The sequence below is a fragment of the Hydra vulgaris genome, chromosome 12 (assembly GCF_038396675.1).
Source record: "Hydra vulgaris chromosome 12, alternate assembly HydraT2T_AEP".
NCBI lineage: Eukaryota > Metazoa > Cnidaria > Hydrozoa > Anthoathecata > Hydridae > Hydra > Hydra vulgaris.
The window spans coordinates 2,996,943-3,015,000 of NC_088931.1; the positions used below are offsets into that span (position 1 = coordinate 2,996,943).

The following is an 18,058-nucleotide window of genomic DNA, read 5'->3' on the forward strand; positions in this document are numbered from 1 at the left end:
TAGAGTCGATCAGGTATTTGCAATACTTCAAGATTCATTCGACTTTTTAAGACTGTTGACTTTATTATCCCAAGTAATATCAGGATAGTTAAAATCGCCCATAATTACCAACTTATAATTTTTGTTTTTGTTGACTAGATTACAAGCTCTTTGTATTAATTTATTTCAATTGAAACGCTGTTGAGTCTATAGATACTACAATTATGATGCTTGTTTTAAAATATTAGCATCTGAAAAAATGTTTCCTCAAAAAAAAAGAAGCTTTGTTAAATTTTATTATTAATAACTTTATAATTATCATTTTTATTTTAATATATAATGAAAATATAAGTAATAAACTTTAACAACATATTTAGAAGATATAAGATTCCATAGTATGATAAAAACTTTAGTTTTTAAAGAAAGTTTCTAATTATTGCTAAATTTTAATTCATCTCATTTTATCTCATTTTATTTTGATTTGCTTCATTTTATTTCATTTTGTCTCATTTTAACAAAATGCGCACATGAAAATAATTAACTTTTTTATTTAAACAGACTGATTTAACCTTTTGTTTCATATCTTATAAAGATGGAAGACTTATTAGACTTATAAATTATTTATATTTAACTCAACTTCTAATTTTTAGATTTTCAAATTAACTTTATAACTTATAAAAATTTTTCTGCTTCTCTCTCTAAGTTCTCTTTAACTCCAAGTTAAGTAAAAATATCTGGTTTGAATAATAATTGTACTCACTGCAGAGTTTTTAAAACTATTTAGTTCGCGCTACATTAAGTATTTTAGTTCTTTTCTACTTTGTTTTATTTTTATTTTTATTAGAATATTTCGTTTTCAATTAAATAAATAAATAAATAAAGATTTATTAGAACAAATTTAAAAATTACATATTCTAAAGGACATACAGGTCCAGTAAATGGATACTGACAATATGCCCCTAAATAAGAAAACAAAGTACATATGGAACAAATATAGTTTATAATAGAAACATTCAAGATTTCATTCATTTTTTTTGACATGAATCATTTTTTATAGACACAATGTTTATCGAAATTGCACGATTTTATTTCATTTTTAAAAATACAAATGTTATCAGCATTTACAGCTTCTGATGTCAGATTATTCCAGATATTTACAACTCATTGAGAAAAACAATATTTGCGAATGTCGAGTTAACATTGTTGCTTGCAAATCCTATAAGTATAACCACGGGTATATTTATTATTGGTAATTTCGAAAAACAAATTTTTATCTATGCAAACCAAATTATGAAACATATAACTAAATCATGTTTTAAATGTCTGAGCTCCAGAGAATCCATACCAAGCAGCTGTAAATGGCTAGAACAGCTTAAACAACTAAGATTAGCAATTTTTTTTGAATATTTTAATAGATTTTATTAACATAGTTTGGTGTGGTGACCAAACTGGAGAGCATTATTCAAGAATTGGTCTTATATAAGTGGTAAATGCACATACTAATATAATAGGATTGCGAGTTTTAAAGCATTTTAAGATTAGGTATGCTCTAGTATTTGCAACATGAATGACTCTGGCAATATGTTTTTTGTAGTTTTGGCGGGAGTCCATAGTTACTCCAAGATCTTTTGGGTTAGATATCCAATCTAGAATACAATCACCTAACTTGTAGTTAAAACTAATACTATGCAATGGAAAAAGTGCTAATCTATGTGCAAAACATTTCTTGCTGGCAAGTGGCATATGCCAAATATCTGACCGAATAATTATCCTATCAAGAGCAATAGTTAAATCATGGCTATGATTCATATCGCGAAATGAACTGTATAACTTTATATCATCAGCAAAAAGTTTTATTGTACAATCGAGATTGTGTACCACAGATGATAAGTCATTTATAAATAATAAGAATAAAGTTGGTCCTGGTACACCACTAACAATTCGAATTGGATCTGATAAAGCACTACCAATCTTTACCTGTTGAGATCTGTGGTGAGAAATGCAGAAATCCACTTTAAAAGATTACCACGAATATTGTATAATGAAAGTTTAAATATTAAATTAGTAAAATATTAAATAAAAAATTAGTTTTGAATGTGATATGGAATCAAACGCCTTTCGGAAGTCAATATATATAACATCTGTAATCAGATGATTGTCAAGTGCGATACTCCAATCGTTAGTAGATTCTAAAAGATTCGTACACATAGAACGTTTATTGAGGAAACCGTGCTGACAAGGAGATATTATGTTATATTTATTTAGATACTCAACTATATGTGAATTGATACATAACTGTTAGGATCCGATGTTGCTCCGTTTTTAAAAATTAGGGAGACGAAAGCTTTGCGCCATTGATTAGGTAAGCATTTGATGTAAAACTGGTCTCAAAAATATATGAAAGAGGAAAACATAAAACATGAGCTAACTTTTTAAGAATTGCATTAGATAAACCATCAGGACCAAACATGGTACTTGGATTAATTCCCATTAGGGTTTTATACACTGACTCCATGGAAAAATGAACCGTATCAATACTTATTGGATCATTAACATAAGTGGCATTATTAGGAAAATAGCAATTATCTTTTATTTATTAAATTAACATGTAATCAAATTTATTTCTTACTAAATCTACACACACACACACACACACACACACACACACACACACACACACACACACACACATACACACACACACACACACACATACACACACACACGCACACACACACACACACACACACACACACACACACACACACACACACACAACACACACAAAATTGTATTTTTGGTTATAAAATTTTATTTGCAGAGTTTTTAACAAATACCAAGATAATTTTTTAATCTTAAAAATTTACATGCCTTATATTTATAGTGCTAGTGTTAGTTTTGATTTTAAAATAAATATAAGTTTTAAAGAATTATTATTGCTTTTGTTATTTTTATTTGGTTATTATACACTTCACAAAAGATTGTCTATGAAGGCATTCTTCTACATGAAAATTTATTACAAAATGGAAAAAAGAAATTTAACAATGTTTATAACTCAATTATAAGTTATTTAAAAGAACATTTTTGCATTGATGTCATTTATTAACTACAAAAGCACATTACTCAGACCAGGAGATTTAAACAAACAAAAAAATTAAAGAGCCGGAACTTATCTTCAAGAAAAATTTTTTTTGCTGAAAACTTTAAAGTTTTATGATAATATCTCGATAATTTGTTTTGGAAAGTTTAATTAACCTAGAAATTAATCGATACAAGAGACTATAAAAATTATTAAAACTCCAATATGAATATGAAATCTAAAGAAACCTTTAGTGTGCTCATTTAATTTCAAGTAAAATATCATTTTAAAATTAATTATTGGTAATTAAATACATAGTAACAAATAAATGAGTTGTCAAAACCTGATGAACAAATCCAGAACCAGGGGGAATAATACGCAAATTTTGAAAAGCTTTTGAGCTCCACTAAGAGAAAAGAAAATTTATTTCGTTTATTGAAAATTTACTTTCAGCCCGTATTTAATAACTTACTAATAATAAGTTGAAAATGTTCTCACCTTTAAAAACTGAAACAACTCTCTGTTTCTCTCAAACTCCATCTCTTGATTTTTTTTATGGGAGTCAGTACTAAATATATAAAAAAAACTCATAAAACAAACACATGTAAAATAAAATATGTAACACATGTTTTATTTTACATGTGTTTTAAACTAAATTTTAACTCATTCAATCCCTGGACCCGCTATGGGGGTCATAAATTTTGTTAGTAAAAGTGACCACGCCAAAAACAACATTTGATCATGTGACCAAAGCTAAGAAAAGTTACTTTTTTTTCCTGACAAATAAAAGAAGCAAGGTCTCATCTATAATATAATTGCTACAGTTAACGTCTGACATCATTTCATTAGTAACTAGGCTTTGAAAGAGTGCGTTCTCAAAATGCAGGCAGTCATTGGAGAAAGATCTCTTGAGCGAGTTAAAACTTTTTACCTTTTGGAATTTAATTATTAATTATTAGTTTAGAAATATTACATAAAGAATCATATTAAGATAAATAATTATCGTTAAGATCATATTATAATTGAAGTAAGTAAAGAAAGTAGTTTAGCAATTTATATTTTATAATTTATATAACATTTTTATTAGATATTAAGTAGAAAGAATCACTCCTTTTGATTTTTTAAATCGTTTACATTTTGTTTGTTTTAGTTTTTCTTTTAGCTTTATTATTTTTTCAACAGTTTTGTTTTTATTGAGCTTATATTTTATTTTTTAGAAGAAAAATAGGGGTATGGATGAGGCCTAATTATTTTTTATGCAAAAAGTTATACTAATGCTATTTCCATAAAATTGGTTATAACTTCTTTGAAATTTCTGTGATGCTATTAACTATTTTTGTTCTTTTTTAGAAAACTTAGAAAAATAAATTAAAATTTTGTGCCAACAATGACATGACATGTCACATATTATTGTATGTAAAGGTTAAATTTTGTTATGAGGATTACAGTTCTTATGAAAAAAAAAGGAAGGTAAAGAGTATCATTTGTATATATATATTTTGTTTATTTTGAATCTTTTTAAATTTTCTCGTGTCATTTTTAAAATTTTTGTTTCCACGTGTTTATTGTTTGCATATATGGTTTTTTGATAAGTATGTTTATGTGGTAATATGTGCTTTATTGTTGTTTTATCAATTTGTTTTTATAATAATGTAAAGTGCTTTTGTATTGTGTGTGTATGTGTTAATATGTGTTATATAATTCAACCCTCGGAATTAGCATCAACATTTGGCAATGCCAACCTAACTGCCGACCTTAAAGTGTTTGAGGTCGGCAATTTATTGCCGACCTCATTTCTATGTTTTATGGTCAGACTCTAGTATTAAATAATTTTTGCCGACCTGATGCCGACCTCTATAAGATTGATTTTTCCTAATTCTGAGGGTTGATAATTGTTTTATAAATGTATTTAAATATGTTTACAGAAGGTTAAATATATATAATGTGTTTATAGTTGTTACATATGTTTATATTATGTTGTTTCCATGTTTTCAAAGTGCTGTGACTTGGTAAACAATGTTTACCAAATTAAACAATGTTTACATTTTTAAAACATGTAAAGCAAGATTTGTCAACCTTGCAAGTCAACTGATGCGCTTATAGCATAGGATTACACGGCAGTGTTTAGTGTCAAATTGTTACTGCTTTAGTTCTAGGTGTTTTCAAGCCTTTATAATTAATTATTCTTAAAATACATTCTTAAAATGTATTTTAATAACATTTTTGCGTAATGTTGTTACTTATGTTCTGTTATATATGAATGTTATGTTACTTAAGTTATGTGTATGCATATTATATTAACTTATGGTGTGTACTATTGTTGTGTGCTGTTGCTGTGATGTTGTTTTTTTGCTATCTTTGAAGTTCATAGACATATGGCTTACCTTCACGTTAGTGTCTATTGTTAAAAATGATAAATAGGTAATTTTATTATTAAAAATCACTGCTTTTAATCATTCACTAAAAGCTAACACAAATTATTTTGCCATTTATACTATTTGTTGCACCTTAATTTGATTTTTTGTCTTTTGTGCTGTTTATTACATGATTTTGCTATAAATATTTTGGAATCATGATGTACCAGCATTAATTATTTTCTAAAAGCTAACATGAAATAATAATATTTAACAACTACTAACACCTGATGACTAAAAAACGAGACAAATTTAAATCAATTTATGTATGCTATTCATAATCATGCAATTGAAATAAATTAGTATATTTATAGGGAATTTAATACTCTATTAAAATTATATTATAGTTTTAAAATATTAATTAAAATGGCTCCATATAAAACAAGTTTGCAAGAAGACCTAAGAAAACGCATTTGCCAATTTAGAAATTCGCATCTGGAAAAGCCAAAAATCTTCACAGTAAAACACTTTCTAGATGAAAGAGCATCAAAAGCGACCATATATCGTGCTCTAGAACGTGTAGACAATAATTTAGGCTATCAACGAAAAAAAGAAAGCGGTCCAAAGGCGAAAAAAATGGACAAAAAGCACATAGACCAATTGAAAAAGGAATTTCATCATCATCACGGTGTTTCAGAACGTCAAGTAGCTTGAAGATTTGATTTTGACCAATCGTATATATCTAAAATTCTTAAAAATAAGACGAATATTATATTACAAGAAGAAAAAGATTCCACATCGAAGCGAAAGCCAACTAGCTCGAATCAAACCTTTGTGTCGACATATATATCGCAATTTTAGGAATTTTGGTTTTGTCTTGGATGACGAATCATATTTCACAAATGCGAATACAACATTGGCTGGCAACGATGGCTTCTATTCTAGCGATGTGTCATCTACAACTAGCGAAGTCAAATTCAAAAGAAAGAAGAAGTATGAGGAAAAGGTGCTAGTATCTTTGATTATATCGCCCAAAGGGACTTCAAAACCAATATTTTTTGAAAGTAGCCAGGCAATCAACAAACAAGCATACATCGGATGTCTCTGCAAGCGGTTAATACCCTTCATTGATGAACATTATAAAAATGAAGAGAACTTGTTCTGGCCAGATTTAGCTAGCTTGCACTATGCAAATGAAGTGGTTTCTTTTCTCGATGCCAATAACATCAAATACCTGCCAAAGGTAAAAAAATCCACCCAACATACCAGAAGCTCGACCATTTGAGGACTTTTGGGGTCAGTTGAAACGCTTAGTCTACAAGGATAATTGGCAAGCAACAAGCATTCCCCAACTCAAACGGCGTATCGTGAATTTTCTTAACAAAATGGATCCGGAAGTCGCAAAATGTTATGCCTCAATGACTTCAGTTCGCCTAGGTCGAATTGCTTTTAATGATGTTATTGAAAACCAATAAATATATTTTTTTAAGTATCATATAATTGTTTATAAATTTATTTTAAATTAAATTTGATAACTATGTAACTATGGCTATAATAACAATTTTAAAGTTGTCTCATTTTTTAGTCATCAGGTGTTACTCTAGTAAATCACAACAGCTTTTCTCTATAAGGTACATTGATTTTCATTTTTTTTATGTAATGTTTTTCTTATTTATTTATTTGTTACATTTTTTATTTTAGATTTATCAGATGATGTACTTATTTGGTATAGAAGAACAAAATATTGTATAGTTTTGTGAATTTTTTAAAAACATTCACTAATAATTTTTTTGAAGAAATAGTATTTAAGTTTGCAAAAAAGGGTTTACAACGTTTTTTTAATTTTTCTGTGTTAGCAGTATGTTTATTATTAGAATTGCAGGTTTTTAATAATTTTTTTAATTATTATTTGCTAAGTTAATTTTTTTCAAACATCTTCTAGCTGATATATATATATTTTTAAAGTCATAAGATTATTCTATAATTTATTTTAAATGACAGTTTGTTATATATAAAAATTATTTGTGTGTGCTATTTAGAGTAGAAAAAATTATATAGGATAGATCACAATCTTCCAGAGTCTTAAGATTTTTTGTTACTACTTTTAATTAAAAGTAAGTTTAAATGGATGATATTAGGCTAGAAGCAGATATTAGTTTAGAAAATGGAAATGTTAATAGGCAAGTTAATAGTCGCAGAAATGAAAGAGATTAGGCTTAGGCGAGATGAAATTAATAATCGACAAAATGCTAGAAATGCTGCAAGGCAAGCAACAAATAATATGAACCCAAATGAGGAGAGCTTGGATAGGCGAGTTGAAAATAATCATCCGGAAATGAAGGAGATAGGCTTAGGCGAGATGAAATTATTAGTCAACAAAATACTAGATATGCTGCTAGATACGAAAGAATGCATTGTATAGCAAGAAGTAATACTATTCCAGATTATAATTATTTAGGAGAAATGAATTATATTTGTCAGCATTGCGGTGCTAAATTTCCTGATGAAACACATTTTTTATGTTGCCATAATGAAAAGGTAGTTTTGTCGCAGCCTTCACTATTTCCATAAGATTTATTTAAAGGAAATTATGCAGATGGAAATGCCAATCTGAAATTTTTTAAATATATTAGAAATTATAATGCTTTTATTTTGCTTTATTTAAAGCTAATGTAGTTCAACCCATGAATCATGATCCGCCATGTTTTAGAATATGTGGTCATGATTTAGGTAATCTTAGGCCAAATCAAGATGTTCTACCAACATATTGTCAACTATACATCTATGATCCACTTGCAGCAGTAAATTTTAGAATGCAACAACGTGGTAATGATTTTTGCTTAAATGATTTAATGTTTCGATCGCAAACTATTATTAGTGAAGCGAACCAATTTGCTCTTGCATTTAAAAACATGGCTGAAGTGGAAGATGAAGAAATTCATCGAGCAGCTCTAGAAGGTCACTCAGTGTCAGTTGTAAAAATGTCTTTACTTGAAGGGCAAGATAGACGTCGCTATTATCTCCCTTCACATAATGAAGTTGCAGTCGTATTTGTTGGCGAAGATAATACTCCACCTGCTTCCAGGGAAGTTGTTATTTACCCAAGAGGTCATTCTCTTAAAACTATATCAAGTATGTCTGCCAACTTAGATCCTATGATTTATCCTCTATTTTTTCCAAGGGGTGATGCTGGTTGGCATAATCAATTGGTTCACAACCCTGAACGTGCTACATTGGTTAGAAATCATGTTACATTATCTCAGTATTACAATTATAAACTTTCTGTTAGACAACTTTTTTCTTCACTCCTTTATGGCAAAAAACTGTTTCAGCAATATGATGTGTATGTTAAAATTGAAGGCCAGTGCTTTCATCAGAAATAACCAAAACAAACTGAGAAGCAAGCAGTATGATGCCTTACATGAACATGTAAACAACCTTGGAAATGATCATAATGTTAAACCAGGGCGTGTTGTAGTTTTGCCATCAACTTATGTAGGAAGTCCTAGAGCTTTAAAAGAAAACTTTAAAGATGCTATGGCTATAATCAAAAAGTATGGTAAACCAGATCTTTTTATTACTTTCACTTGCAACCCAAAATGGCGTGAGATAACTGAAAATTTATATCCAGGTCAGACAGCAAATGATAGACCTGACTTGGTTACTCAAGTATTTAAACTCAAATTAAATAACCTTCTCAATACATTTTTAAGCACGGTGTATTAGGGAAAGTTGTAACACATGTTTAGGTTTTCGATTTTCAAAAGCGTGCCACATGTTCATATTTTACTTCACTTTGCAAATGATGATAAGCTTGAAACAGAACATGATATCAATAATTTTATATCTGCAGAAATTCCAGATCCGATTGTTAATCGTGATCTTTATGATGTTGTTAAAACTTGCATGATTCACGGTACATGTGGCGTACTGAATCCAAATTCTCCCTGCATGAAAGATGGGGTGTGTAGCAAAAACTATCCTAAAGAATATAATGCTAACACAGTAGCAGTTCATAATAGTTATCCACGTTATAGACGTTGTGATAATGGTTTAGTTATCAATATTAAAGGTAAAAATTTAGATAACCGCTGAGTGGTACTTTACAATCCATGGTTATCAAAGAAATATCAAGCTCACATCAATGTTAAAGCTTGCATGTCTGTTAAGGCTGTTAAATATTTGTACAAATATATATATAAAGGTCATGACTATGCCATTATTTTAATAAATGAACAAATTTATCATGATGAAGTAAACACTTTTTTAGATTGTCGTTATGTTAGTGCACCTGAAGCATTGTGGCGAATTTTCAAGTATCCAATAAGTCATATGTCACACACTATTATATGCCTTAAAGTTCATCTACCTGAAAATCAATTAGTGTATTTTAGAGAAGGAGCAGAACAAATTGCTTTAGATGGTGCAGCTCAACGTGATACGCACCTAATGGCATGGTTTATATTAAATACTGAAAATGAAAGAGCACATTACTATTCATATGTAGACATTCCTTATCACTTTATATTTGATGATAAACATTGTAAAAGGAAGGTTAGACAAAGGGGTGGTAATAAGGTAATATTAAGAATGTATAAAGTTAAACCAACTGGAAAATTATTTTTTCTAAGACTGTTACTTTTGCAGGCAAAAGGAGCAACGTTTTGGGAAGATGTGCGTACTGTTAATGGTATTGTTTTTGAAACGTTTTGTGAAGCATGTGTTTAAAAAAGTTTGTTGCAAGACGAAACTGAATGGCAGAATACTCTTTTTGAGGCAGTTTTAACCCCTATGCCAAAACAAATTAGACAGTTGTTTTTAATAATTTTGACTTTTTGTGAACCTGACAATCCTTTACATCTCTGGGATACATGCAAAGCTTTTATGATGATAGGTTTCATTCACCGCTCAGTCCCACTTCTATTAGCTGAACAAGCTACTCTTTATCAAATTGAAAAGATCATTAATCAAAGTGGTAAAACACTGGCTGATTACAATCTGCCTGTTATTAATGAGTTTATAGATTTAAATCTAGAAAATTTTGATGAAAATGTTCAACAATCTATTGACGAAGCCAATCAAATGAGACGGCTGCAATGTCAATCAATTAAATGTATGTAATGCTATCCTTGCTACACTAAATGAGCAACCAAGTGTAGAAAATCAACATTCTAGATTGTTTTTCATTTATTAAGTCAAGGTCAAACATTTGATAGAGTTGGGGTATATCTCAAAAAACTGTGTTTGTCTTATGGTCAACTATATGTTGCATGTTCAAGAACTAGAGCATTTAATAGTTTGTTTTTCAAAATTGATAAACACCTCATTCAAGGTATGGTAGGTGAAAAGTGTTACACAAATAATGTTATATTTTCTAATGTTCTTAATTTATAGTCTTTAGATTTTCATTTCGAAAATTGACTGTTTGTAGGTTGTGAGCACGTTTTGTATGTATAACTTTATTTATTATTATTATTTTTTTCATAGTTTTTGATAAATATATTTGTCATTTAATATTGTTATAAAATGTGTTTATATGTGTTATATAAAATCATATTTGTTTATAGTTGTATATATGTTTAAATTATGTTGTTTCTGTTTTTAAAATGGTGTGACTTGGCATTATATTGAGCAAGATTAATAACCTTGCCTTATAGCAAAGGTGTGACTTGGCAGCGTTTAGTGCCAGACAGTGTTACTGCTTTAGAGCTAGGTTGTGTTGTCTAGCCTTTTTTAATTATTTTGGAAACACATAATAAAGTCTGTTAATGTTTAGCGTAATGTCTATGAGAGAATATACAATCTTAATCTTTAAATCTAGGGTGCTTTAATGTCCTAAATTTGAAGTAATTAAATAACTAATTTGAATATAAAAACAAATATACTTTATTAATGTTTAGTAAAAAGATAAATATAGTCAACTCTAAATTGGTTATTTAATTTTGCCTTTCATATTTTAATTTAGTTTGTTATTTTCACTAGATTTTAGGATCAAGGGTACAAATATGCTATGTACTATTGCTATGTGTTATTGTTGTGATGTTTTGTGTTGATAGACAGCTTGGCTTACCTTTCTGTTGGTGTCTATTGTTAAAAATGAATAATAGGTATTTTCATTATTGGAACTTACTGCTTTTATTTATTTACTAAAAACCAAGACAACATTTTGCTAAAAATGCAATTTATATCTAAATTTGATTTTTTTTTTTTTTTTAGTATTGTTAATCCTTTTGTACTTCGAAACAGATTTTATAGCTACATTTTCGATAAATGTTTATATTAACTGCAATATCAAAATAGGTTACTATAAATAGGTAAATCGATTTTCAGTTTTTATGTGGTGTTTTTTTTTCATTTTTTTTTACTTTTTTTTTTGTAATTATGATATGATAATTCCATTACTTTTTTATTTTAGATTTACGATATGATGCATTTATACAATTTATAACAAAAAAAAAACAACTTGATTTCCTTTTATTGTAAACTTTTGTTGGTTAAAATGATATAAATATATGCAATTAGTTCAATTTTTTTTATATTTTCTCTATTTTATGCCTAATAATTTGTTGTACATATCTTAAGGGATCTTTGTAAATGGGGGGTCATAACTAAAAACCTTTAAAAACATGGAGAATATTGTAGTTTTGCGCATTTGTCAAATATCGAGTTACTTAAATTTTATTAATGTGTTTAACTTATTAATTAGCTTAGTCTGCATTTGCAGCACTTTTGAGGAAAGAAAGAAAAAATTCTTATAAATGTAAATCATTGTTTTACATTTTATTTTTTGGTAAAAGGTCTTTATCAAAAACTTGATTATTCTTCATAAAAATAACTCTATTTACCTGTCCACCATTAAAGCAAAAAGAGGGAAGGAACTTCTTTATTAGTGTCAAAATATTCAAGAAAATTAAATTTCAAGTAACAAAGGGAATTTTTAGTAAATGGTAGCAAACTATCGTTTGTAAAAATGTGTTGTTAAATAAATAAATTGTTTGTAAAAATGTCTGTGTTAAGCAGACTTAACAAGACCCAGGTGCGGCAGCTAGATTTACAAACATGAAATTATGATTAAAACAATTTTGGTAGCAAAATGTGATAGTATTTTGTAAGTATAAATGTGATAGTATAGTAAAAAAAACTATTTTAAGATTTTTTGGGTCATAAAATGAATTTAAGACTTAATTGATTGTGGTTTCCTGTTAAACTACAATAAATAACGATTAGAAGGCTATATCGCCCAGACGGAATATGCGACATAAATATCAAATTTGTATTTAACTCATTTACAAAAAATGAAGTTAAAACAAATAGGCTCTCATGTCCAGATATGTTTACTGCACATATTAGTAAATAAACTAATTCGTTGCGTAATGAGTTAGATGCGTACAAAAAATATATTATTGAATTTTAGGCATTGATTAAAATTGCTAATCACAATGTAATTAATTGAATATGCAAATAATAATGTAATTTGTAATAATGTAATGCCAAAGTTAAATGCACTTTTACTTTTTTGTTACCCTTGGTGACGTGCAGTTTAGTTTGTGCGCTGTTAGTTTTTCTTCTGTTCTGGAATTTTGAGATTAGAATTTCCAGACATTTAAAAAAGCACGTTCCTATTATATCCGTTCTATCACATCTCATCATATCTGTCAAGTAGGTTATATTCTATTTAATCATTTTAATCGTTTACATTTTTTATATCTTAACATGTGTATTATCTTTATTAAATTTGTTTTTAAGCATACTTATTTTTATTTTTTATATTGAATTAATAGAATGTTCCAAATTGTTGACGATGAAGGTTTGTATTTATTTAAATGTGTATTATGTTACTGATTCGTATCATGTTATGTAGTTAGTTCTTAAATATATGTTTATTTTTAGTCGCTGAATTATTAAGAAGTAAGTTTTGCTCCATTTTGTTATAATTAAATGTTATAAAATGCAGTTTGTATATTTTTGTTGATTTAAATTAACTTTATAATAATAAAATGGTTTAGACAAAAAATTTTGTAAATTAATTCAATATAGAAAGATTAAATTTTGAAGTAATTAAAGTAGATTTAAGAAAGAATCGACTTAAATATTTGTTTGCTTTTCTGTTTAAATGACAACAGTATTAATGGAGAAAGTATGTTAAAAAGCATTTTTACTTTTTAAAAAGGAAAAAAAATACTTTTTAATATATCTTTTTTCTTTGATGTAGGTTTAAAATTTCAGGTTTTTAAAATCTTATATACTATCTTTTATATTTTTTTAATTACTTAAAAAATATATCAATGTTAAATTACACTGAGTTGAAGAAAATAATTATAGTTAATTGATAAGGTTGTAGACTGTTAGAGCAGATTAAATAGATAAAAGATCTATTTAATCTACTTAATAACCTACCACCAAAGTAAAAATTTAACGAATGGTTACTAAAAATCCAGACAAACTTTCATGGGCAATTACTCCCATAGTTTTTATGGTAGAGATTAAATAAAACTATCATTAAAAAAATATAAAAAAAGAGTTTTTAGTTATTTATTTTATTTTAATTAAGTTTGTCTTGAACCTGTTTCTTCAGATTCGGCCAACTCTAACACGAGTTGATCCAAAAAGTGAAAATACAAGGGAAAGGTCAATTTTTCAGGGAAAGCTTTATTCTGATTTGTAGTTGCTTCATGTCTTTTGCTTGCCGGTTACTCTCATACACTTTGCCTTTCAAAATAGCCCAAAAGTCTTGGACGACACTCCAGTACGGCTGGCGGATTGTCAACTTTTTTGATAAAATTGATGTTATGAGTCTCATAGCAGTTGGTCACGGTTTTGGCATAATGTGATGACGCCAGGTCTGGCCAAAATATATAATTACCATTGGCATGATGAGCGTTGATGAACGGCACTAATCTTCTCTTTATACAATTAATTTCATAGATGGCTTTATTGACTGCAAGGCCGTTGGGGACAAAAAATGGCTTTGAAATACCTTTGTCAGAAGCGGCCAGCCAGACAAGCACCTTGGGTTCGAACTTGCGCTTTTTGCGATATTTAACACTTGGTGGAGTCTTGTCTCTGTTGCTAGAGTAGTAGGTGCTTTTTCCATTAATTGTTGAGTGTGACAGCATAAAGTAAGACTCGTCGTCAAGGATGACTGATTTTCCTTTAAAATCACGATAAAGACGATCAATGCCGATTTTGATTCGCTCATTCTGGTTCTCTTGTTGATGAGGTATACCCTGTTTTGTATAACTTTTGATGTCAGTGTACTTGGCAAGAGTTTTAATGATATCTGAATGACTGCATCCATATTTTTGACCAGCTTGCCTCATCTAAACTCGGTCACTGTGATCAAATATGGTTTTCAGGCGCTTGGTACCCTTAGGGGTCATGATTTTGGCCACAAGACCACTTCCTTGCATTCTTTTGTGCCCAGAATCATTCTCAACACGTTTGATTATATCATGAATAGTGCTTCTTGGAATTTTTTCAGCATTGAAGTGAGCTACTGTGAACTTTTTACCTAGCAATTTATTATTCAAATAGAACTCGTAAATTCGTTTTCTTACCTCTTTTTGCTTGGCCATCATTATTTTCTTAATTATTATTAATTATCTAAAAACAAGATTTACCTTGTGGCATTTAAAATTCAGTTAAAGTTAGTCCGGATTTTTAGTAACCACCTGTTACTATCAATTGTTTGTTTGTTTTTCTGTTTAGTTGACAACAATGAAGAGAGAGGTAGTAAGTTGAAAAGGATTTTTATTTTTTATAAAGTAACCAAAATGTTTTTTTAAATATTATTGTTGACTTTAAAGTAAAACAGAAGGTTTTTATAATTTTATACAATAAGCCCGAGAACTTAGATCCTACTTAAAATTATATTGCCAATAATAAAGAGAAGAAATTTAAAAATCTTAATAAGACAGATTTTTATCATTTTATATCAAATAAGTTTAATTAAGATTTATTTTCTTTAGTTGATCAAGAGTGAGCTAATAAAGGTATTAGTTACATTAGTTAAGTGAATTTATTTAAAAAAAATTAAGTTGATATTATAACGTCTATACATTTTAGTGCTTTTATTGTTTAGACACAGAAGAAGAAGTGAAGAGTGAAATAAGTCAGTGTTTTTGCTATTAGATGTTTGTTAATACAAATTTGTTTCTTTAAACTGTAACTGGAATTTTAAAACTTCAAGTACTTTAGCTTTATCTTAAAAGTTAAAATAAACAAACAACTAAGTATAAATTATGATTAGTAAATTTAAATAAATGAAGCATTTATATCTGTGCCTCAGAAATCAAAGGTCAGTTGTCACATTTTAGAAATTGTTCAGGAGAGGAAATAGGAAATAATTAGTATATATTGGCTTATTCTTGATGATTAAAAAAGCATGTTTCTATTATATCTGTTCTATTACATCTCATCATATCTTTCAAGTAGGTATATTCTATTTAAGGAGAGAGGAAATAGTAAATAATTAGTATTTATTGGCTTATTCTTGATGGTTAAAAATATGTAACTTTTTTTGTGTTTTATTTAATTTGTCTTAAAGCACATGAAATATAATTTTGAAAAAAATTAAATAAAACAGTAAATAAAAAAAGTGAAAAGTCATTTCTGGACAATAGACGTTTTTCCTTTGAACATTGTGGGGACACCAGACCTTTTACATTGACCTAACTTTGTTCACATTGTCGTAGGACAACAGTCTTTATACTTCTGTAGATACTGAAAAAACTAAGAAGGTCTCATACACAACTCATTTTCACAAAAAACTGGACAACCGACCTTTGTCTTCTGAGGTACAGATATTAAGATTTAAAGTTTATTTTAGTTTATAGTTTTGGTTTAGTTTATAGTTATTTTTAGTTTACTTTTAGTTAGTTTTAGCTTCAGTTATCTTTTTTCTTACTTTAGACATCATTATGGAGGATATGAGGGGAATAGGTAAAGAAATTATAATTATATATTCATTTATATGTAAATATTATTTTATCGATTATTCTGAGGTATATTTTTTGTGTTTAATGTCTGGTAGAAGCATAACTGGTAGGGCTGTGTTTTAAATTTTATTTATTTTGTATGGAGAAATGCAATAGGTAAAAGAACTATTTGATATAAGTATGACATTTTTAAACCTTTCGTGTTTTACTCATATTTTTATTAAAATAAATTTTTTACATGTTTAACCCTTTTTAATTTACTCTCATTTTTTTTAAAAATATTTTAAGCATCCTCTTTATCCTGTGAAAATGGTGAGGTTATGCTTTATATTTTGATTAAATAAAATTGCAAATATTTATAACTTTTATATCCTTCTATTCATAATTTTAAAGTCGTTAACATTTGAGAGCTTTTGTAATTTTAGACTTGTTAACATTTGAACAGTACAGAAAATATCGCTCCCAACACCCAGGGCCTCTCTCGGAGTGGTCCTTTAATAAGTGTTGTAGTAATGGTGGTATGGATGAGCCCTCATTCAAATGGAGGGCTCATTCATACCGGGGTGTTAGGAGACACAGAAGAAAAAACAGCAACCAAAAGGTTGTAAATGCCTTCTATCAGTGAAGATATTTATAACCTTTTTGTTGCTGCTTTTTCTTCGGTGATCTATTCTTATTTTTCTTAATTTTGTAATTTATTTTTTTTAATTTGAAATTTTTTTCTAATAATATATGTTGTATATTTGATTTGTTTTGGTCTTTTTCAGTTAAGATTTTATTTGTTTTTCACCAATTAAACTTAAATATAGTTAAATTGATTCATTACCCAATTATCATAATATAATGATGCTATACTCTATTGTTAAAAATAATTAATTGGTAGTTTAATTTATTGAGCTCACTGCTTTGAAAATTTTCTATAAGCCAAAACAATTTATTTGTATCTCAATTTGATTTTTTTATCTTTAATGTTTATAGTTTGGCTCCTTGAAGCATTTGTTATTTTGCTTTTTAATTAAAATATTTTAAATCTATTGTCATGTCTTCATAAAACAACACCGACAAACTGCATAATGACAGCAGTTTAAGTATGACAACAGGCTACCGAAAAGCAGGTAAATTGTTTTCCAGTTGTTTTTTTCTTTTATGTCTACTTATTTGTTTTTTATTTTAGGTTTGTCATATGATGCATTAATGCATTATAAAAGATCAAAGTTTACATATTTTTTTCATTTTGTTATACACATGTTTGATTGTAAACTTTTTTTTTTTGTTTCAAAGGTATTTGTACTCAATTGCTTAGTTATTTTTAATAAATTTATTTAGTTGTGTGCATTTAACATTTTAAAGACAATTTTCTTTTTTAAAGAATGTATACGAATGTAAAGGGGATACCAAAAAATTACTAACTCCTGTAAAATATAAGTTAACTTCATATTAATCTTAATAATTAATTAAAATTCATGTTATAAAAAATATAACAAGAATTTAGCTTTAGTTTTTAGTCAATTTAAAGCAAAATGAAGTGTTATTATTTTGTGACAGTAACTAAAAATGTATTGTATTGAAATTAGGAATGTTGAGAAAAATGGTTCTGCCTTACACTAATATGACCTATGTCAGTGGTAAATTACTGAAATGATGTTAAACAATTGGTAAATTATTTTACCTCGTCATACTTTTTATGTTAATTTTACAAATGCTTTAAT

The 18,058-nt window shown here is 28.0% G+C and overlaps 1 protein-coding gene across 1 annotated transcript in view; it reads right to left on the bottom strand.

Moving 5' to 3' along the window:
* The window catches only part of LOC100204523 (cytoplasmic aconitate hydratase), a 70,469-nt gene that overhangs the window by 28,365 nt on the left and 24,046 nt on the right, over positions 1-18,058 (bottom strand). Inside the window, exons 5-6 of the mRNA XM_065811249.1 lie at positions 3,557-3,626; positions 3,402-3,464 (exon numbers count right to left, since the gene is read on the bottom strand). Of these exons, the coding sequence (XP_065667321.1) occupies positions 3,402-3,464; positions 3,557-3,626 (133 nt within the window). The remainder of the gene's footprint in view (positions 1-3,401; positions 3,465-3,556; positions 3,627-18,058) is intronic.